At 41.8% G+C, this 22787-nt stretch overlaps 1 protein-coding gene across 1 annotated transcript in view; it reads left to right on the top strand.

Moving 5' to 3' along the window:
* Positions 1-1613: 1613 nt before the first annotated feature.
* Positions 1614-22787, top strand: part of IGSF10 (immunoglobulin superfamily member 10) — a gene marked incomplete at both ends in the record, with an annotated part of 36245 nt that continues 15071 nt past the window's right edge. Inside the window, 5 exons of the mRNA XM_080696236.1 lie at positions 1614-1807; positions 4077-4206; positions 7625-8015; positions 13493-17818; positions 18949-19849. Of these exons, the coding sequence (XP_080552362.1) occupies positions 1614-1807; positions 4077-4206; positions 7625-8015; positions 13493-17818; positions 18949-19849 (5942 nt within the window). The remainder of the gene's footprint in view (positions 1808-4076; positions 4207-7624; positions 8016-13492; positions 17819-18948; positions 19850-22787) is intronic.

Here is a 22787-nt window from a genome sequence, read left to right as displayed (position 1 = left end):
ATCTGATTCTCTTTTGAATAGACACAGGATTTCTGTTTTCTAGCTGGACTAAGAATTGCCTTCATTTTGATTCTTTTTTTTTCCTTGGCTTATCTAATGATAATGGGGTGACATACTGTTCCCATTGTACCAAATTTAAAAAAAAAATTATAATCCTCTATTAAATTTAATTTGGGTTACAGTCTAATAATAGTTCTATCATCTTTATATGAGCATGCAAGCAATTTAGCATCCATACAATTTTTAGTGTACTTCATAACTAAAAGATGATTGCTGTAGAATCAGAAAGAAACAATTCTCTCTTAAGGAACATGTAGGTCACTTTTGCAGAAAAGCATAATAAAGATTTTATTGCAACCCTTGTATGTTCTGAATTTCAGGAGACAATTAGAGCTGGATCCCTGGGCTTGCCCCACATGTGGGTAACATATCATTTTTCCAACAAGCTGAGCACATTTCTTCCTTGGTTATGCTTTACCACCCCTGTGGTGGATTTGAGAAGAAGAGACCAAGAAAAGAGGCAGATGGATATTTCGAAGCAGAGCAAAAGCAGACAGCATCATGTCTGCAAGAGGTCAACGTGGCTACTGCAGTGCAGAGCCAAGTCTCCAGCCCTCCCCGCTGGCCACTTACTGCTGCTGTGGTCATTTGTTGGCAGTGAAATGTCCAATGTGTCTTTTTTGGCAAAGACTTGAAGACTTGTTAGAAAGAGATTTATTCTTCTTTCCAGTGGGTTATTATAGCCCTTAAAAAATGTTTTTGAACATTTAATAAAAATACACATTATAATTGGTAAATATGTTACAAAATTAAATTTGATCATAGATAAATATATACACACATGTACATATTTATTTACACTCAATGTGTATGAAAGACTGGGAAAGAGTACAAGGAAAATGTTGGTTATATCTAAGTGATAAAATGATGTACAATTTTTTTCTCTATTTATGTAGTTTCCAAATTTTCCAAGATGTGCATGTGTTGCTTTTATAAACCGCTTTGTGAAAGTTAGTCTAAAAGGGCTCCGATATAAACAGGAAACTAAGACTTATGTACTTTATCTGTCACAATTTTTCAATTTTTTCATTATGGTCTTATGGTCTCTAGGGGGTTTTTTGCCTTTTTTTTTTTTTTTAGTGGGGAGTACTGGGGACAACCTAGGGGCATTCTACCTCTGAACTATACCCCTAGTCCTTTGTTTTTTATAGCAGTATCTTACTAAGTTGCTGAGGCTGGCCTTGAACCTGCCATCTTCTGCCCCAGCTTCCCAAGTACCTGAATCACAAGCATGCAACTCCGTGGTCATTTTCTAGTTTCCCTATTAGCAAATCTCCAAGTGCTAGGGATTGCTCCTTTTCATTAAGAAGTGAGAAACTGTGAAGAAATTTTCACAACGATAAATATCCCATTTGATCATAAAGGTCAGTGCAAGGTCAGCACATACTATGGTTTTGCAAGAGTACATTTTAATTACAAAAGATGTGACTGAAATTAGCCATTTATGATCCTAAATAAAGTCTGCCAGATCTCAGAGTTATTACGTATGGTTGTCCTGAAACTTTGCTTGAACCACATTTCCAGCCCCAAAGTATGATGTGTTTCTCTTCAGGATGAAGGTAAAGGGCAGGGAAATTGCCTGTTTGCTGGTCCCCTGCGCTGCAGTCTTGTTGGTGGCCGCCCCCGGGAGCAGGGCCTGTCCTCGGCGCTGTGCCTGTTATGTGTCCACAGAGGTTCACTGCACATTTCGGTACCTGACCTCCATCCCAGACAGTATCCCGCCTGACGTAGAACGCATCAACTTAGGGTACGTGGTGCCCACTCTGACATTTTCTCAGTGATTTGACATACTGGTGATCTGTCCCCAATCCCCGTGGTTTTGAAAGGTGAACCAAGATTGTTTTTAACATTTCTTTTTTGAAATGAGATCATGAAGCCGGGCATGGTGGCACACACTTGTAATCCCTGCGCTTGGGAGGCTGAGACAGGAGGATCGCACGGGTTCGAAGCCAGCCTCAGCTACTTAGTAGTGAGGCTTTCAGCAACTTAGTGAGGCCCTGTTTCCAAATAAAGTATAAAAAAGGTCTTGGAGTATAGCCCGGAGGTAGAAAGCCTCTGGGTTCTACCCCCAGTACCACCAAAAAAATAAAAATAAATAAAAATAAAAGAAATGAGATCATAAAAACCTTAAATTTGTTGGGAACAGTGAAGACATTTTCCCTGGTGATCTTTTACTAGGAGGAAGTCGCAGAACCTGAAGGTCCAGCTGTTAGGTGGGGAGGCTCACACTTGTAGAAAAAGCTCCCCTTGATACATTTTTGGTGGAAAAATAATAGAGCTTCTATTAATAATCAGGGTTATGATATATTGTAAGACATGACAGCAAATAGAATTGTCCTCCTTAGAAAAGAAAGATAATGAAATTTTGCTATAACCTTTGATAAGGCTCTGAGATTTATAAATGACAGCACATGGTAGGTGCACAATTAATGTTAGCCATTATTATTAGTGGCTTATTTTTTTTTTTTTTTTTCGGCTCTGCGGATGGAACCCAAGGGCATTCGACCTCCGAGCTACACCCCCTGCCTTGTTTTTTATTCTTTATTTTGAAACAAGGTCTCACTAAGTTGTGGAGGGCCTCACTAAGTAGCTGAGGCTATCCGCAAACCGCGATCCTCTTGTCTCAGCCTCCCGAATGCTGGGATTACAAGCGCGCACCACCACTCCTGGCTTATTAGTGGCTTATTTAAAAGGCTTGAAAGATGGAAAGATCTGGAGAAGATTATGTTAAGTGAGATCAGCCAAGCACAGAAAAAGAAGGGATATATGTTTTCTCTAACATGCCCAAACTAGGGAGCACTGGGATACCAGAAGGAATCCAGATAATGGAAGGGAAATCTTAGCAAAGCTAAAATGGAAGGATAGGAGAGCAAAAAGGCTGAGGTTAATTAATGGAGGAGCTACATCCGAATATGTGTAAAAGTATGAATGTAGCATGGTTAACCTGGACACTCATTGTTGGGAGGGGGGAAGGGAACTGGGGTGGGTAGAGGGTACCAAGCACAGCCTAAATAAATGTTTACCATTTTTAATATGTTCCACATATAAATAAAATTAAAAAAATAAAAACCATAAAAAATGACCTGGCTAATTAAATCTGCCAGAGATCACCATATTCTAAAAGTTCATGAAAAATTGTGTCACTTTAGCACTTGTATGTGCTAAGTGTAGTGCTTGGCACTGGGACACAAGGACAGACGAGTGGCATTATTCCCACCTACCCCTTACCCGGAAGCTGTGGTTAAAGGCGGACAACAGATTCACCATCAGGACAATTTAATAAGAACTGTGAGCGAGCATGCCAAGTTCTCTGGACCAGGTTCTCAAATAATTTTCAGGAACTTTGGGTAACATTTGAGGCAGAGAGCTTCTCTGTTGCCTTGGAAACAATCACTCACGGTTAATGGTGTACTTACCATGTGGGCTGAGCTCCCTCCACGGATCCATTTATTAATCCTCAGAACACCTTCAGAGTGGGTTGTTTTCTGCACTGTGTAGCTGAGGACGCTGGAACTCAGAGCATCCCTGATTCTATCTAGGGTCACACGAGAAAAGAGTGTCTGAACTCATAATGAGACCCAAACAAGAACCCAAAATCTGGGCTCCAGAGCCCAGGATTCTTAACCACTACTGATCAGTTTTACCTAGGAGAATGAGGAAACAGTGTCATAAAAAAAAAAAGATGGGGGCTTTGTGTTCACAGAGAGAAAAGGGCCGGGCCCCAGGCATTTCCACGTAAGTTTCAGCGTGTACATAGGGTTGAAAATGAGAGCAAATGCGGCAGGTTCTGGGGATGTGAAGGGGGCGATTGTAACTGAAGCTGCAAGGACTGGGTGGAGAGGACCTTCAGCGGCACCTGGTGCCTTTCAATAGTATCTCCTGAGCAGCTGAAGACCTCCCTAGAGCCCAGGTAAAGAAGCAAGCTGTAGCGTGCCCACGTGTGGCGTGAGTGTTTGATTCGCTCTTCGAACTTCAATCAGCAGATGCAGCTTAAGCCTGGAGTATTTTTGTTCTAGGTACAACAGCTTGGTTCGATTGACAGAAACAGATTTTTCCGGCCTGGGCAAACTGGAGCTGCTCATGCTGCACAGCAACGGGATACACACCATCGCCGACAAGAGCTTTGCGGACCTGGGGGCCCTGCAGGTGATGCTGACGGGGAGGGAGGGCTAAAAGGTGGGCAGCACCTGTGAGGTGCTCCTTGCCACAGAGCCCAAAAGTAAACATTAGAAACAAGCATTCGGGGTGCATGACAAAGAACCTATAATGCAACCACATGTGGAAATTAAGAGTAAGAATATTTGGAGACAAGTTTTCTCATGCCTCTACCTAATAGAAAAAAACAACAGGGATTACTAAAATTTTTTAAAATTTAATCTTTTTTGTTGGTGCATTGAAGTCATACATCTTAATGGAATACAAGATGTTAGAGGCATATATTTACACCCCACTCTAGCCCTTACAAAGGCTATTTCTAGTCATATTTATCTGGGAATGGAACGTAGCACCTTAAAATAATGACTACCTTGGCCAGGTTTGGTGGTGCACACCTGTAAGTCCAGTACTTGGGAGGCTGAACTCAGAGGGTCATCGATTTGAGGTCAGCCTCAAATTTAGTGAGACCCTCGGCATCTTAGCGAGATGTTTCAAAGTAAAAAGGTCTAGGGGTGTAGATCAGAGATAGAATCCCTCTGAATGAAACCCTTATTTCAAAGTAATAATAATAACTATTATTATTATATTATTAATGATTATATTTTATATATATTTTATGGTACTGGGGGTGGAACCCAGAGGCTTTCTACCTCCGGGATATACCCTCAGACCTTTTTTTTTAATATTTTATTTGGAAACAGGATCTCACTAAGTTGCTGAGAGCCTCACTAAGTAGCTGAAGCTGGCTTTGAACCTGTGCGATCCTCCTGTCTCAGCCTCCCAAGTGCTGGGATTACAAGTGTGCGCCACCAAGCCCAGCTTAATGATTATATTATTATAAGACTACCTTAGTATATGTTAACTTTCTATAAATCAGTGTACTTTATTCAGCATCACTTAATTTATTTGTTTATGCTCTGCCTTCTTAAAAAAAACCTGGTAGCGCCCGCTTGTAATCTCTGTGCTTGTGAGGCTGAGACAGGAGAATCGCACAGGTTCGAAGCCAGCCTCAGCTACTTAGTGAGGCTCTCAGCAACTTAGCGAGACCCTGTTTCCAAATAAAAATATAAAAATAGGTCTGGGAGAATAGCCCAGAGGTAGAAAGCCCCTGAGTTCCACCCCCAGTACCACAAAAAAAAAAAAAAAAAAAAAAGTTTAGAGACTGGTCATGTAGCTTATGGCAGTACTCTTGCCTCACCTGTGAAAGGTCCTGGGTTTGATCCCTAGCACCACAAAACAAATAAAAAGAAATTTTAAATTTATGGGACTCCCCAAAATGAATAAAATGTTATAAGCATTATCACACAAGTAAATGAAAAACAAAAAGGTAAAACAAGTCTAGGGATAAGAATAAAGAAAATGCAGAGAAATGTGGACCTAAAAGCCTTTATGTAGTGCTATAAATGCAACAGGAAGCTGTTGAGAGGCTAGCTCATAACACATGACATCTGTTAATTTAAAAAATAAATAAAATTACTGTTAAGGAAAAGCACAATCCTGTCTGATTCGAAATCAGAAAGAAATGTGTTATAAGATTCCTGGTAAAATAGATATAATTAAATAAAGGCAATAAGACCCTTACATAAGATAAATGTCAGTATTCACTGAGCCCTTTAACATGGTACCAGAGGTCTGGAAGGGAGGTCCTAACCATCGTGGTGTTTAGGGGAACCCTAGGGCACAGTGAAGGGAAATGCTTTTGTTGATTTGACTTTTTCAGGCTTTGTTTGGCATTTCTTCAAGAGAAATACGTTACATATTTATCATAGAATTCTCCACATAACATTATTCTCTTGACCAGGTTTTCAGTTGACACTGAGGAACTTTGGGTAACATTTGGGGTGAAGGTGTTCCATGTTACCAATTTAATTTTTCTTTGCTTGTTAAAAAATGTGGCATTCCAGAAAAGCATCATTAACTGTGAGAATAGCTTAGGCTAAATCAGGAAAATATGATGGAAAATCACTGCTTTTTAATAGTATTTCTTTTTGGGGGGAAAAGGGGTGGAGTTAAAGTATGTTCTACTAGTAACCAGAAAGGGGGTTGGAGAAGGAAGCAAACTGGAACTATTCAAAATTATATTAATTTTAACCTAAAATCAAATAAAATAATATTATTCAAATAATCAAAAATGAAAAACAACCCAATGTCCAACAACTGGATGAACAAAATGTGGTACATGTATATAGTGTAATATTATTCAGTAGTATGTATTATGTCAGGAATGGATTTTGAAGATGTTTTGCCAAATAAAAAAAAAGGTAGACACAAAAGGTCACATATTAGCCGGGCGTGGTGGCGCACGCTTGTAATCCCCGTGCTTGGGAGGCGGAGACAGGAGGATCGCGCAGGTTCAAAGCCAGCCTTGCTGGCTTAACCTGTTTCCAAATAAAAATGTACCACCAAAAAAAAAGTCACATATTGCATGATTCCATTTATATGAAATGCCTGGAATAAGTAAAACAATAGAAACAAAGTAATCTAGTAATCACTTCAGGCTAGGAAAAAGAACATAACTGTTAAGCAGCATTGGTTTTGAAACAATGAAAATGCTCCAGAATCAAATACTTGCACAACTCTGTGAAAATCCCTAAAAACCAATGAATTACTACTACTTTAAAAAGGGTGAATTTTATGGCATGTGAATATAATCTCAAAGCATACATATGAAAAATAAAGTCAATTTATATTCTCTCTCTCTTATTTGGGTTCAAGAAACCTTAAATTTACTTAAAGTACTTTTTGTATGGTCCTAGGAATTAAATTCAGGGGCATTCTAGCTCTAGCTCCCAGCCCTGTTTTAATTTTTTATTTTGAAACAAGGTCTCAGTAAGTTGTTGAAGGACTTGTTCAATTAGGAAGACTGGCTTCAAACCTGTGATCTTTCTGTCTCAGCTTATCAAGTACTGAGATTATGGGCATGTACCACCACACCCAGCTGAAGTACTTAATTTTCAACACTATACAAAACTAGAGAGAATAGTATAGTGAATGCCAATGAATCATCACACAGCTCCCGTAGTCATCAACACAGAGCAGATTTTGCCTTACCTGCACCTCTACACGCTACTTTCCATTGAATTGTTTTGAAAGAAACCCATAGCACTTCATTTGAAAGTACTTTCATATATGTCTCAAGATTAAGAAATCTTTAAAAAATAATCATACTATCATGTCTCATAATTTAGCAACAATTCATTAATATCAACAAATGCTTGTGTGTTCAAGTTTCTCTGACATTGCCATGTTTAACTGGAGACCTACTTGTTTGAGTTAGGCTCCGTTATAACAAGGTAGACACACTGCATTGATTCACTTCAACATATATTTTATTATTTATAGGCATTGAACTTTTTGTGAAAATTCCTTTAATTATTATTATTATTATTATTATTATTATTATTATTAGGTCTTAAAAATGAGCTATAACAAAGTCCGGAAAGTGCAGAAAGATACTTTTTATGGCCTCCGGAGCTTGACCCGCTTGCATATGGACCACAACAACATTGAATTTATTAACCCAGAAGCTTTCTATGGGCTCACCCTTCTCCGCCTGGTGCATTTGGAAGGAAACCAGCTCACGAAGCTCCATCCGGATGTGTTCGTCTCCTTGAGTTACCTTCAGATATTTAAGACATCTTCCATTAAATATTTGTATTTGTCTGATAACTTCCTGACCTCCCTCCCACAAGAGATGGTCTCCTACATGCCTGATCTGGAGAGCCTCTACCTGCACGGGAACCCGTGGACCTGTGACTGCCGTCTGCGCTGGCTGTCTGACTGGATACAGGAGAAGCCAGGTATCTGTCTTGTTTATTCCTTTGTCCTAATAAATAGGGGAACTGGCCGGGTGGTGGTGGGGTCATCGGGAATAGAAAATGCTAGGTAATGTAGCTGAAGAGACAGTGAAGTCCCAGTAATAATTGAGTGACAAGGAGTTCTTTATGCTGGTCCATGGCTGTCTTTGTGCAACAGTAACAAAGTGAAGAAGTGTTTGAAAGGATTAAATATGATGGCACACCTTTGTAATCCCAGTACTTGGGAGGATGAAATAGGAGGATCAGAGGTTCAAAACCAGTTTGAGCAACTTAACAAGACCTTGTTTCCAAACAGAAATAAAAAGGGTTAGGGGTATAGCTAGGAAGTAGAATGCCTTTGGGTTTTATTCCCAGTACCAAAAGAAGAAAAAGAAGTGTGTCAGAGACCTGAAGTCCACAAAGCCTAAACTCTTTACTCTCTGACCCTTCTAGAAAAAGCTTGCTGACCTCTGGCTTGCGGAATCAATCCCTTGCCTCTTGGCCTACATGTCAGGTCCTCCTGTAATCCTGGCCTCTCCTCAGCCTCTTTCCCTCCTTTTCCATCCCTTGGTCCTGTCATCCCCAACAGACAGGTACATTTTGCTCAAATAATTCTGAATTTCCCCTTGACACACTACAACTGTTCCACCAGCTCAGACCTACTGCTTGTCCTGCCTGGAACCCTCCGCTTCTTTTCTGCTTCAAATACTCCCAGCCAATAAGCCAGCCCTACCCAGCGCTCAGACCTCCTGTAAGTCTGGCTGCTCTTCCACCCACCCCATCCACATCAGGATAGCGCTGCTTCTATCCCATGCCCACACTTCTGTTCTTGGACAGATATCATTTTATTATATTTAATACCATTAGATGTCTGTTGTCTTGTCACAGTCCAGCTCTCCTTAGCCCTTATAATATACCTGGCGTTCCAACATTTATTTTATTTTATTTTATTTTATTTTTGGTGGTCCTGGGGTTCCTGGAAACCCTTCTCCGGGCTACACTCCCAGACTTATTTTTTATATTTTTATTTGGAAACAGAGTCTCTTAAACCAGTGGAGGCTGGCTTCGAACCTGTGTGATCCTCCTGTCTCTGCCTCCCAAGCGCGGGGATTACAAGCATGTGCCACCACACCTGGCTTCCAACATTTTTTTAAACAGAGCATTTATCAATTATATAACCATTTTGATAGTGAGTACAAATTAACCCACCACCCACTCACCACATTTGTGTGTGTGTATGTATGGTGTATGGTGTGTGTGTGTGTGTGTGTTACTGAGGATTTAACCCAGCGGCATTCTAGCTCCAAGCTACATCTCCAGTCCTATTTTATCTTATTTTTTGTTTTGAAACAGGGTCTTGCTAGATTGCTGAGAGTCTCACTATGTTGCTTAGGCTGGTCTTGAACCTACGATCCTCCTGTCTCAGCCTCCCAAATACTGGGATTACAGGTGTGCTCCACTGTACCCAGTTACCTACTTCTTAATATTCCAAACATACATGTACGCACACATGCATATGCATGTATATATGTGTATTAATATAGAAAATTTGTACATGCGTTTTTGCATACATGTAAGTCATATGTGCAGATGTGTACATATATATATATATTTCATACATATACACACATTAAATGATTACACAATATCTTTAGGGCTAACCTTTTTATTATGTCTAAATAATTGTTTTTCTTTAGCCTTAGACGTGTTACTGAAAATCCTCCAAGACCCATGAATCTGTCATATCATCTTTGTGTTTTGAACTTTTTTCCATCTCTTCCAAGAGATCTGACAACTTCTCGGACTTTCTTTGGTCTCTTCTGCACATATCTCAGTACTCAGGTACAACATTCTTTCTTCTTCCTTGATTATCTTACATTCTTTGGTTCTACCTACCCTTGCTGCTGCTTTTCTTTAAAATGTAAATTTGTAGCCATTTCTCTGACAAACATTTGCTTGGTAAATATTAACTATATGCGCTGTCACTGTTTTCGTGCATCAAAAATTTTGATGTCTATAACCTCTTGTTTTAATACCAGGTCATAGCCTAATCTTCATAAAACACATCTTAAGCAAACAATCTATGTAGCAGTAATGATGCATGTAGCAGACTTAAAGCTAAAACAGCATAAATGACAATATTTGTGTGTCTCCATGCAGTGTGATTACTGTATCAAAACATCCAGCTACAGCCAGGCTTGGTGGCGTACACTTGTAATCCCTGCGCTTGGGAGGCGGAGACAGGAGGATCACGCAGGTTTGAAGCCAGCCTCGCTGGCTTAAGAGACCCTGTTTCCAAATAAAATATAAAATAGGTCTAGGAGTGTAGCCCAGAGGTAGAAGGGTTTCCAGGAACCCCAGTACCACCAAAATGAAAAAACCAGCCAGCTACCCAGTTGCTATTATAGACTTCTTCAATTGTAGAACATGTCTCAGGGTATAAGTCAGAATGCATAGAAAATATCAGAATCAGGCCTAACACCTGGCCTGTCTGCCCACCTGCCCCCTCCTTCCCTCCCCACCTCACCCCAAGCTTTCCTGAGCATCCCCTTGGCCAACTCACAGTCTTGTGGGGAGACATACAACTAAACAAGTCATTCTAATGGTGAGAGGTGAACGGTAGAAAGAGAACAGAAAGCAAAGGGCCCACCCAAGAGAAATGCTGCACCAGCTGGGTCCTTGAGTAGCATGTCATTAGTGATGGAAGAGGGTGTTAGAATACAAGTATGGGGGATAAAAGGAAAGGTGTGTGCTGGAGGCTGACAGGTATGGTAGAGTTCAAGGACAAAAGCCCATCTGTGAGACTAGAACCTAGTGGTAAAAAGAATAGGGGTGACACAGTCAGGTTTACATGTGAGGCCAGACACCTACTGTTCAAAGCCCTCGCTCTGGTCCACATGCCGTCAATTATGAGTGTAAAAAGATGTGAGTGTAGCTCTGTGATGTGGTTTCGTTAAGCCAGAAGTCTGTCCAGTTCTCTGCCTCCATAGACGCCAGCCCGGGGTACTGGTTAGTAGGTCGGGGACACAGCTTGTTTAGTAGTGCCTAGTAGGAGCTCTTCTCGTGATGGCTCAAAGCTTTCCACTCTTGCTATCCACCTCCCCTGCCTACACATAGACTTTAAAATTGGCTGAAGAATGCTGACTGAGCAGGTATCTGTGATATTATGTTATACTGAAATATAGTGGTCCTCCCTTACCCATGGGGGAGATATCTTCCAAGCCCCTCAGTGGGTGCTGGAAGCTACAGACAGTAACAAGCCATAAAATTTAACTCTTTGCCCATCTTAAGTAAGCACTTCATACACTGGCCATAACTAAGGCAAAACTAGCTCCAATTTGTTTCCCCTTCATCACAATTTCACAGAAAGAAATTGGTTCTTTTCATAGAGTTAAGCAACCTCAGAATGTTTTTTTTCTCCCCTTAAATCGAGAACTTTCACCTTTTCACTTAAAGGAAACATTTTACAGTTTCTCTTTGGAATATCTGAATTGCCAGCATTGTTACTTTTGTACTTTGGAACCATTATTAAGTAAAATGTGAGTTATTGGACACAAGCATGCCCCGCCATGACAGTCCATGTAACAACTGAGGCGGCTTAAGAAGTAATCAACAGGCATGAAGCATATACAGTGTGGATACGCTGAACAGAAGGATGCTCCACGTTGGAGGGAGGGGACTGTGGGACACTCTAAGATCTCATCATGCTACTCCCACCAGCCCTGAAAAATTAAACCTAGGAATCATTTAATCTCTGGGATTTTTCAGTTAGTATTTTCAGACCATAACTGACCTCAGGTAATGGGAACTGTGGGAAAGCAAACAGTGAATAAGGGAGGACTGTACGTGCCACCGTGAGGAATTAGACTCCTTGGTGAGGGTGACTTTATTGGGCCTTTGAGAGGAAATGGCACATCTGTGACAGTAATTTGACTCTTTCTAACCACTCTGGCAAGTTAGAGGTAAGAACCCCAATGCTTCTCTTAGGTGCTGTACCCTAGGCATGATGAGTTCCTGCACAAAACATTAGGGAAGTCCAGGCTTCATTTTGTGTAACAGAAAGCTACACCTTCCATCAAATGATCCATTAAATAGGCTTGCCAGGGTGATACTTAAAATACTCAGATATGTGATACCAATACCTGCATGGGGCCTCCTGTCACTTGGAAAGGCTAGTCCTGCTACTATTAGACTTACAAGCTGCTGGCCTCACCAGCAAGTCACCCTTTAATGGGCCACCCCATTGCTGGAGTGTACTGCTCTCCCCTCCCCATAACCTACACTCCTCTACAGAACCTACCTCCACCAGTGGGGGCATCTCCACCCAGTCACCAAAGTCCTAACCTGAGTCTTCCTGGACTTTCCCTCAGTCACTCCATATTCTATCAGTCCTTGTGTTCCATTCATTATCTCCTACATTTCTTCATTCATTCATTTATTTTTCACACCATAACAGCTTGTATTTCAGTCAAAGTTCTTTTAGATAATGGGGCGGGGAGGAGGGGAACCTGGGTTTTTAATGATAGTCGAGTACTTATAAGTGTTTATCAAACAGCTTATCTTTTCAAGGACAATGATGTACTTTGCCTTAAATACTAAAATGAGGAACTTAACTATTACTAATGAAAAGTAATGAACATGAGCATAGAATTTTACTTCCCTATATAAATGACTTATTCAGCTGATATTGAATGAGTACCAAATATGTATCAGTATTTTTTGAGCATAGGAAATACAGCAATGAAATACATGAATCCCTTATGCCTATGCATAGTTGAAACAAGATTCATCTTTTTTAGAAATCATTTCAACAGAGGCTGGACTTGGTGGTGCATGCCTGTAATCTCAGTACTTCGGAGGCTGATACAGGAGGATTGCAGGTTCAAGACAAGCCTTAGCAACTTAGGGAGACTCTCAGAAACCTAGGGAGACTCTGTTTCAAAAGAAAAAAGAAGGGGATGGGGGTGTAGCTCAGAGATAGAATGTCCCTCCATTTAGTCCCCAGTATCACACAGAAAGGGAAGGAAAGAAAAGGAGAGGAGAGGAGAAGGAAGAGAGGAGAGGCACACACACACCAAAAAAAGAAATGAGGGAGGGAGAGAGAGAAGAAAGAAAAGAAAAAGAAAGACAGTAAGATGGGAAAAGGAAAGAAAGAAGAAAGGAAGAGAAGAAAGGAAGAAAGGAAGGAAGGAAGGAAGGAAGGAAGGAAGGAAGGAAGGAAGGAAGGAAGGACAGACAGACATTAGGGAAAGAGGGAGAGAGAAGGAAAGAGAGAGGGAGGGAAGGAGGGAAGGAAGAAGGAAAGAAAGAATGGAAGGAGGGATAGATTTCAGAAACAAAACATAGAAACTTATTTACTGAATGAGCATTAAAATTTCCAAATTTTGTTTCAAAATCTCACAAAAATATTTTCAAAGTACTCATATGTTAATTTAGAAGAGACCACAATTGGTAGTAATTCAATTGTGTTTTTTTCCTAGATGTCATAAAATGCAAAAAAGACAGAAATCCCTCCAGTCCTCAACAATGTCCCCTGTGCATGAACCCCAGGAACTCTAAAGGCAAGCCTTTTGCTGTGGTCCCTGCTACAGATTTCCTGTGTGTGAAGCCAGCCATCGACCCATCCCTGAAATCAAAGAGCCTGACTATCCCAGAAGACAGCAGTTCTTCATCCCTTTCCCCGCAAGATTTTATGGCGCCCTTTGGCTCCCTCACTTTGAATATGACAGATGAGTCTGGCAATGAAGCTCACATGATCTGCAGCATCCAAAAGCCCTCCAGGACACTGCCCCTCGCATTCACTGAAGAAAATAATCACGTTGTGCTAAATGTGTCATTTTCAACATTTCTGGTGTGCAATGTGGATTCTAGCCACATTCGGCCAGTGTGGCATATCCTGGCTTTGTACAGCGACTTTCCTCTGTTACTAGAAAGGAGCCCCTCACTCACTGAAGCACCGCACCGTTACAGATACAAACAGCTGGCTCCTAAGCCTGAGGCCATTTTTACCAATGTAAAGGCCGATCTCAGAGCAGATCCCTCTTGGTTAATGCAAAGCCAGATTTCCTTGCAGCTGAACAGAACTGCTACCACACTCAGTACATTACAGATCCAGTATTCCAGTGATGCTGTGATCACATTACCAAAGGCAGAGGAGAGGTCCAGGAGGTACAAATGGACCCTGATTTTGACGACCAATAATACCAAGCTGGAACACACTGTTCTGGTTGGTGGCACCATAGCCCTAGACTGCCCGGGCCAAGGCGACCCCATCCCACACCTGGAGTGGCTTCTAGCTGATGGAAGTAAAGTGAGAGCCCCGTATGTTAGTGAGGATGGACGGATCCTAATAGACAAGAGTGGAAAACTGGAGCTCCAGTTGGCCGATAATTTTGACACAGGCATGTATCACTGTATAAGCACCAATTATGACGACGCAGATATTCTCACCTATCGGATAAACGTAGTGGAGCCCAATGTAGAAGCTGCCCGTGAAGATAAGGTTCGTCATACGGCTTTTGCTGGTGAGATGCTTGATCTTTCGTGCCATTCCACCGGCAGCCCAGATGCCTCCATTAGCTGGGTTCTTCCGGGAAATGCTGTGCTCACTCAGTCTTCTAGGGGCAAGCAAATCCTCAACAATGGCACATTAAGAATATTGCAGGTTACCCCCAAAGACCAAGGTCAATATTGGTGTGTAGCAGCCAATCCATCAGGGGTCGATTTTTTGGTTTTTGAAGTCAAAATAAAAGGCCAGAGGCCAATGGAGCATGATGGGGAAATAGATGGATCTGGACTCGAAGAGCCTCACCCCAGTGTTCACCTGAGGAAACCTGCAGTTGTACAGCCTCCTTTGTCTGCTCCTATGGGGGCTGAGGTTGGAACAGCAGTCTCAGGCGTGAGGAAGAAGGACAGCCATCAGAGCTTAATACAGCGGCGGCGTGGAGGGTCAGTGATTCGACGTTTTAGAGAGTACAGGAGGCAGCTGCCTGCCTCTGCTCGGAGAATTGACCCACAGCACTGGGCAGTGCTTTTGGAGAAAGCAAAAAAGAATGTCATGTTAGAGAAACAAGACAATGCCACAGTGAGGCCACCGCCACCAGTCACACAGGTCACCAAAGTACCTGGTGAGGAAGAGGACTCTTCAGGAATGTTCGTCCCAGAGGAGGGACTCATGGTCCCAGCCACCAAAGCTCCCACTGTCCCAACAAAGACAGCAACTGCAGACTCTAGAACGACAACTCAAAGCCATCTGACAGAAACGATTCCTGGCACTGAAGCCTCCCTAGTTAGGAGTCCACAATTGCCCCAACCTGGGAAATTTATGGATTTCCAACAACCTACCGCTATTAAGACCACAGCCACATCAAAGAAGATTAATCCAACCAAATCAAGCAGAATGCAAGGTACACCCAAACAAAGTCCAACCACTGTCTTTCTGCTGCTCCCTGGTGTGACTGAATTTCAGGATGCTGAGCAGAAGGGGAGAAGAGAGCACTTCCCAAGTGCACCCCCAATGACCAGGAGGACCGTGAGCAAAGATGTTCATACCAAAATGCTTAGTAGCACTAACTACAAAGCCAATGTCATCTTTGAGCCAGTAAATCCTACAAGAGGTCATCAGACAACTGTGACAGGAGCAGATGAAATCAGGAGTAGTTATGGTTATTTGCACACAACTCAAGGACCCAACACTTTGAAGCTCTCTTCATATCCACACACTGCTGCTGATTCTTGGCTTCAGGTTCCTAGAAACAGTACAACCAGCAGCCCACTACTGAGACGCTTTGAGAGACGAAGGAAAGTCTGGGGCAGGGGCCGAGTTATCAGTCCGTATCAAACTCCAGTTCTCCGACGGCATAGATATGGCATTGTGAGGCCAACACCCAGAGGTTCTGCTAAAGACAGCACTGCTGCCTTTCCAGCCACAGAGCACCACATGATGTGCCAATCTTGTCCTCCCGGAGAGAGGCTGGCCTCTGCTGCAGCCACATCTTCTCTTCCAGGTTCCTCCCCCAGCCCTCTCCCTGAAGCCGAACTAGCCAGGGTCACAGCAGGAGAGTCCACAACTCTAGTCCAGAGTCCATCATTATCTGAGAACAAACCAAATGTAGATATTGAGAAAACAACACCCATGATAAAATATTTCAGTGCTGAAAGTATCCAAGTGATTCCAACTGGTCCAATCAGGATCTCTGCACCAATACCCATATCTCTGAAAAGAACTCTTTTAGCAAATAATAGTCTTGAAGGTGTATCTAGCACCAGGGAAGCCCGAAGAGATCCAGTAATTACATCACCAATGTCAGGTCCCACATCCAAGCCATCAGGACCTACTACTATATCCCTTACAAGATTTTCAAGAAGGAGAGTTCCCTGGCACCGGATCTTTGTAGATAGCCATAAACAAAGAGGGGTCTTAAGGAATTTGCAAACATTTGGCTTACAAAAAGGAATAGCCACAGTGCTTCCTAAAATGTCCTCTGCTTTACCCACAGGAGACATTTCCCCTTCCCACTTTACAACACTCTCGCCAGATCTCTCAGTAAGTCCATCTGGAACGCACCACAATCCCAGTGAAACACAGAGCTCTGGGAGTCACCCAGGGAAGACAGAGTCCTTTGCCCTACCCCTTTACCCCACCCTTCCCACTATCACAAGCAAAGAACCATACACGATGAACTTCATACCGGTGCAAACAGCCACGCCAGCAGCTGCTCCCACTGCCCCTGCATCTGTCGTCATCTACAACACCCCGACTAGGGGACCCAGTACACAGAAGGCCCAGGGGAAACAGGAGCCTCAGAGGAGTGAGACCGACATAGACATCTCTTCGGCCAAGAATTTAAGCTTCACTGTGTCTGCAGCTATGACATCTCCTGCTCTAACCACAGCTGAGACGTCAGTCAACCCCAGTGTCTCTGCCCTCTCCCCTCCCCCCCTAGAAGACACAGGCAAAATTTTGAGCACATCTGGTCTTCATTCAAGGACTCTTGATCTGACTGAAGAACTGCCCCAAGAGAGTACTCCGACTTCAAAGAGCACAATGGCTTCTGAAACATCTTGGTTCAGCAAACCCCACATGGGCCCCACAGCTAGGAGCAGCTTCATTACACACTCAGCCACGCCACCATTCCTGAGCAGTGGCACATCTTTGATGCCCATCCCTACATCCCTTCCCCTGATTCAGGGTATAGAGACAGACAGTATGACTGCTCCTGTTTTTAAGGAGCCACATGTGAAGGTTGAGCCACCTGAGTCCCCAAGACACCATCCTAATACTAGTACACAGAAGTTAGCAGGAGAGGTTGCCACACCCTCTGCTACTCAGCCAAATGTGGAAGCCACAACTGGAGCCCCTGGCTTTTCCTATGCCATTGGGGTACATTCTACTCCTAAAGCCGCACGAATGACCAATGAACCTCAGAACCCTCAATGGACGCCCTTACTCTGGCCAGAAAACCCATCTGGGCACAAGTCATATTCAGAAATGACTGAAAAGGACAAAAAGCCAGTATTAAGTGTGGTGCCCACTCTGAGCCAGCCAGAGGCCACTTCCCCCACTTCACATCGGCGTGGACAGAAGGCTGTAAAAAAGAGTGGCTTTGATAGGAGCACAGGTCAAAAGATAATGCCTTCCAAACTCTTTCCCTCTGACTCTTTGTCCAGGAATACATTAGAAAAGCCCAGAATAGTTGGGGGTAAGGCTGCAAGTTACACTGTTCCCGCTAACTCCGATGCCTTCCTCCCCTGTGAGGCCATTGGAAACCCCCTGCCTACCATCCACTGGACCAGAGTCTCATCAGGTATTTGAAACTTTTCCTTAACACTCAGTCTTCTTTCATTAAGCAAGGTGGCATTCCTTAGGGTTTTACCTCCAAAGAATCAACACCAGTTACATCTTTCTCCCAAATACAGAAACTATGAATATTCTTGTTTGACATTTGCATAGTTTTTCTTACTAGAAGGTTCTAAAATATGTTAAGAACTGTTTGAAAAAAATACTTTGGAAGATGATCAAAAAGAGAGTGGTCATTGTATCAAGCTATCTGACTTTTAAATTTAAATTATGAAAATTATATTTTTTGTTTTTGTGGTACTGGAGATTAGACCCAGAGACATTCTATCTCTGAGCTACTACTCCCTCAGCCTTATTTATTTATTTATTTATTTATTTATTTATTTATTTTGGTTTGGTATCAGGGTATATCTAGGTTGCTGAGAATCTTGCTACATTGCTGAAACTGTCTTTGAACCTGCAATATTTCTGTCTTCCAAGAAGTAGAATTACAGGCATGTACTACCACACCTACTACCACACCTGGCTAAATTATGAGAATCTTAAAAATCCAGGAATATCTGGCCATGGTGTGGCACATCTGTAACTCCAGTACTTGGGAGGATGAGACAGTAAGATTAATGGTTGAGGGCAGTGCATAGTCGCTTAGCAAGACCCTTTTTCAAAATAAAAAGAGCTGGGTGTGGTGGCATACACTTGTAATCCCAGCGCTTGGGAGGTTGAGACAGGAGGATCACACAGGTTCAAAGCCAGCCTCAGCTACTAAGTGAGGCTCTCAGCAACTCAGTGAGACCCTGTTTCCAAATAAAGTATAAAATAGGTCTGGGAGTATAGCCTGGAGGTAGAAAGCCTCTGGGTTCCACCCCCAGTACCACAGAGAGAGAGAGAGAGAGAGAGAGAGAGAGAGAGAGAGAGAGAGAGAGAGAGAGTGCTGAAGGTACAGATTGAAAGTAGAATATTGGGTTCAACCTCTAGCATTTCTATGCCTTCCAAATCCAGGAATAATGTTAGCAAATCTGAAGATTAGATGCTTTAATTTCAAATGTATTTATTCTCAGTAGCTTAACAAAAAATAGTTCTATATTTCCTATCTAAACTTTGATGATCTGTGGCTATAAGTTTCTTTTTTCTTATTAGGACTTAAATTGTCTCAAAGGAAACAGAACAGCAGGTTCCAGGTGCTCCCCAATGGCACCCTGTCCATCCAGAGGGTCAACATTCAGGATCGTGGCCCGTACCTGTGCTCAGCCTCTAACCCACTGGGCACAGACCACCTTCACGTCACCTTGTCCGTGGTTTCCTATCCTCCCAGGATCCTGGAGAGACATACCAAAGAGCTTATCGTCCATTCCGGAAGCACTGTGGACCTGAAGTGCAGAGCAGAAGGTAGACCAAGCCCCACAATTTCCTGGATTCTCCCAAACCAAACAGTGGTCTCCGAATCATCCGAGGGAAAAAGTCAGGCCCTGGTCAGGTCTGATGGCACACTGGTCATCCACAACCTGAGTATTTATGACCGTGGCTTTTACAAATGCATGGCCAGCAATCCAGCTGGCCAGGATTCACTACAGGTTAAAATCCAAGTCATCACTGCCCCTCCTCTAATTCTAGAGCAAAAGAGGCAAGTCATCGTAGGGACCTGGGGTGAAAGTTTGAAACTGCCCTGCACTGCAAAAGGAACTCCTCAGCCTACTGTTCACTGGGTCCTCCCTGATGGCACTGAAGTGAGACCACTGCAGTTTATGAATCCCAAATGGCTCTTATATTCTAATGGAACACTGTATATAAGAAACATAGCCTCTTCCGACAGGGGCACTTACGAATGCATTGCTACCAGCTCCGCTGGCTCCGAGAGAAGAGTGGTGGTGCTGACAGTGGAGGAACAGGGGACCATCCCCAGGATAGAAGTGGCCTCCCAGAGGTGGACCAAGGTGAATTTTGGGGACAAATTGCTACTGAACTGCTCTGCTACTGGGGAGCCCAAACCCAAAATAATCTGGAGGTTACCATCCAAGGCTGTCATTGACCAGTGGCACAGGTGAGCTTATACCTTTGTGTTGGAAGTATGTTTTATCTATTTAGCTGTACATGTCTTCTGAAATGGGAAAGGAGATACAGAGAGGTTAAGAGCATCTCTAAAGATTATTCAGACTCTGCATAGACTGACAGCTCTTCCTAAAGAAACTGAATTCATATAAAGTCACCTGAATGCAAAATCCGATCTTCTTACATGCTTAATTCTAGGGGCAACACTTTGAGATTCTTTAGTAAAAAGTAGAAGACCCTCATTTGCCTCCATATAGCTTTAAAATGGTAACTGTGTAAATGTATTCACAATGTCTATATTCATAAAAGAGAAAAATTCTATGACGCCCTCAAAGTTCTAGAGAACGCCACAGTTTCACTCTTCTCGGAATCACCTATAAGACATTTTAGACTTTTATCAGTGTTTAATTTCTTACCTAAAATTGCAAAGCACTTTATTAAAGTCTCAACATTGAAACCTTTGCAAAGTATTGTGTAGTAAGGACCTCCACCACCCAACTGTTGTCAGACACATACATAAATGCACATCTATATTATGCTATTTTTGGCATATGAATACTCACTTTTATAGCCAGATTCCTGTATAGATTAAATCCTCTCTTTCTTCTCTTTGAAACAATATTTTTAGCTTATGAATTATTAGTTTTTCCATTTGCATAACTTTTGCAATGGTTTTCTATAATGGACCAGGAAAAGATGAGAATGTATTCTTTTTTTTATAAAATCCTTTATTCATTACTAGAAAATACCCATGCAGGAAATGCTATATATAACAGATACAAATTTATTCTCATGCTTAGAAATTGAAGAATAGATTTTTTTCTGGTATCACGATATAAATTGGTACTGAATACAATTGATGAGTTTATCATTAACTCAAAAGTAAATGTTAATTGTCAAGTGTTTTAAACACGTCATCAAAATTACCTAACTAAATGTTAAATTGGCCAAGTGTAGTGATGAATACCTGTAATCCCAGTACTTGGGGGGATGAGAAAAGAAGATTGTACGTTTGAGGACAGCCTCAGCAAATAATGAGACTCTCATCAACCTAGCAAGACCCTGTTTCAAAATAAAAATAAAATAGTGCTGGAGATGTAGCTCAGAGGTAGAATATTCCTGGGTTCTATCTCCAGTACCACTCACAAAAAATTATAAATGTTAAAGTTAGTGTAGACTTAAAGTATAAAAATACTGAGCAATGAAATGTGAACTCTAGAAACAACATGTTGATATTTGTTATTCACTATCCAGACGCGTTTATAGCATTAAATATTTTCAGTGTTTTAACTACAAGTTTTTAGTTTAATTTGACAATATCAGACCATTTTTGCCTTCAAGTAAGCATTTTAGTAGTGTTAACACTTCTGTTTCTGAAACTAATGCATTTAAAATGAATTTCATCCCACATGAGGATGATTTTCATTCACTCCAATAATACCCATTATTCTTCATAATTTTGAATGTAATTTTAACTATTCATGCAGAAACCAGCATAAGAATAGTTAAAAAGTGTTACACTTATCACGGGAATTACAAGTAAATTTTATTTAGGTTGTAAGGACATATCCCACACCTGGGCATTTACTAAGCATTAAGTCAATTTTCAAGAATGAAAATCTTTAGCCGGGCATGGTGGCGCATGCTTGTAATCCCCGCACTTGGGAGGCAGAGACAGGAGGATCGCGCAGGTTCGAAGCCAGCCACGCGCGCTGGCCTTAGGAGACCCTGTTTCCAAATAAAAATGTAAAAATAGGTCTGGGAGTGTAGCCCGGAGGTAGAAGGGCTTCCAGGAACCCCAGTACCATCAAAAAAAAAAAAAAAAAAAAAAAAGAATGAAAATCTTTAGCTGGGCGTGGTGGTGCACACTGGTAATCCCACCGTTTGGGAGGCTGAGACAGGCGGATCACGGTTCATGGCCAGCTTCAGCTACTTAGGTTCTCTGCAACTCAGTGAGACCCTGTTTCAAAATAAAGAATAAAAAATAAGGCTAGGGGTATAGTTTGGAGGAAGAATCCTCCTAGGTTCAATCCCTAGTACTGCGAAAACCAGTAATAATAATGATGATGATGAAAATCTTTATAAGGGATTATAAAAAATGTAAGGCAATGTCTTGTTAGTCCAGAGACACCTGGGAAGTGTTCTATAACGCATTGTTAGTGTCTCAGAATAAATATTGATCGGATATTTACACAAGCCTTCTAGAGTTAAATAGCAAAGAAGTTAAGTAAGCTGTATATATTTTGTGTGGGGGAAATACTTGGTGGAACATAGAAAGATTGTTCATAAACTGGGTGTGAGATTTAGTGAGACCTTTCACAATAGTGAGACCCTATCTCAAAATAAAAAATAAAGAAGCGGGGGGTGTAATTTTGAGGTAGACTGCTTTTGGGTTTAGCCACCAATATAATTGTGATGCTTTTGTGGGCCTACCAGAAGCACTACATTCTATATTTTATAATGAAATGAGCTTTTTTTGGTTAACTGAATACTCTATTATTTTGCAAGTAACCTACAAAAAGGTAAGATATATTTTACTTAAATGCCTTAGATACACTATCAACAGAAAAAAGGCCGCTTTTATTGTAAACCAAAACAAAACCCCCAGATCTTAATTTTCCCATTTTTTAGGATTAGAAGTTTAAATTTACATTCTAAAAATGAGAAAAGCTTCATCACAGGTATAATGAATGATGCAAGCCCTCCCACCATGCTCAATTAAGCAGAGCTGCTTGCCAGCTGAATTAAAAAGCTTTTTGTAAGTGTGTGTGTGTGTGTGTGTGTGTGTGTGTGTGTTACTGGTGATTGAACCCAGGAGCATTCTACTTCTCTATGTTACACCTCCAGCCTATTTAATTTTTTATTTTTAAACGAGGACTCACTAAATTGCTGAGAGTGGCCTTGAACCCATGATCCTCCTGTCTCAGCCT

Source organism: Muscardinus avellanarius, assembly GCF_963383645.1.
Source record: "Muscardinus avellanarius genome assembly, chromosome: 5".
In the NCBI taxonomy this organism is placed as follows: Eukaryota; Metazoa; Chordata; class Mammalia; order Rodentia; family Gliridae; genus Muscardinus; species Muscardinus avellanarius.
Note: the sequence above shows the minus strand (reverse complement) of the source record. Positions and strands in the feature narration are given on the sequence as shown.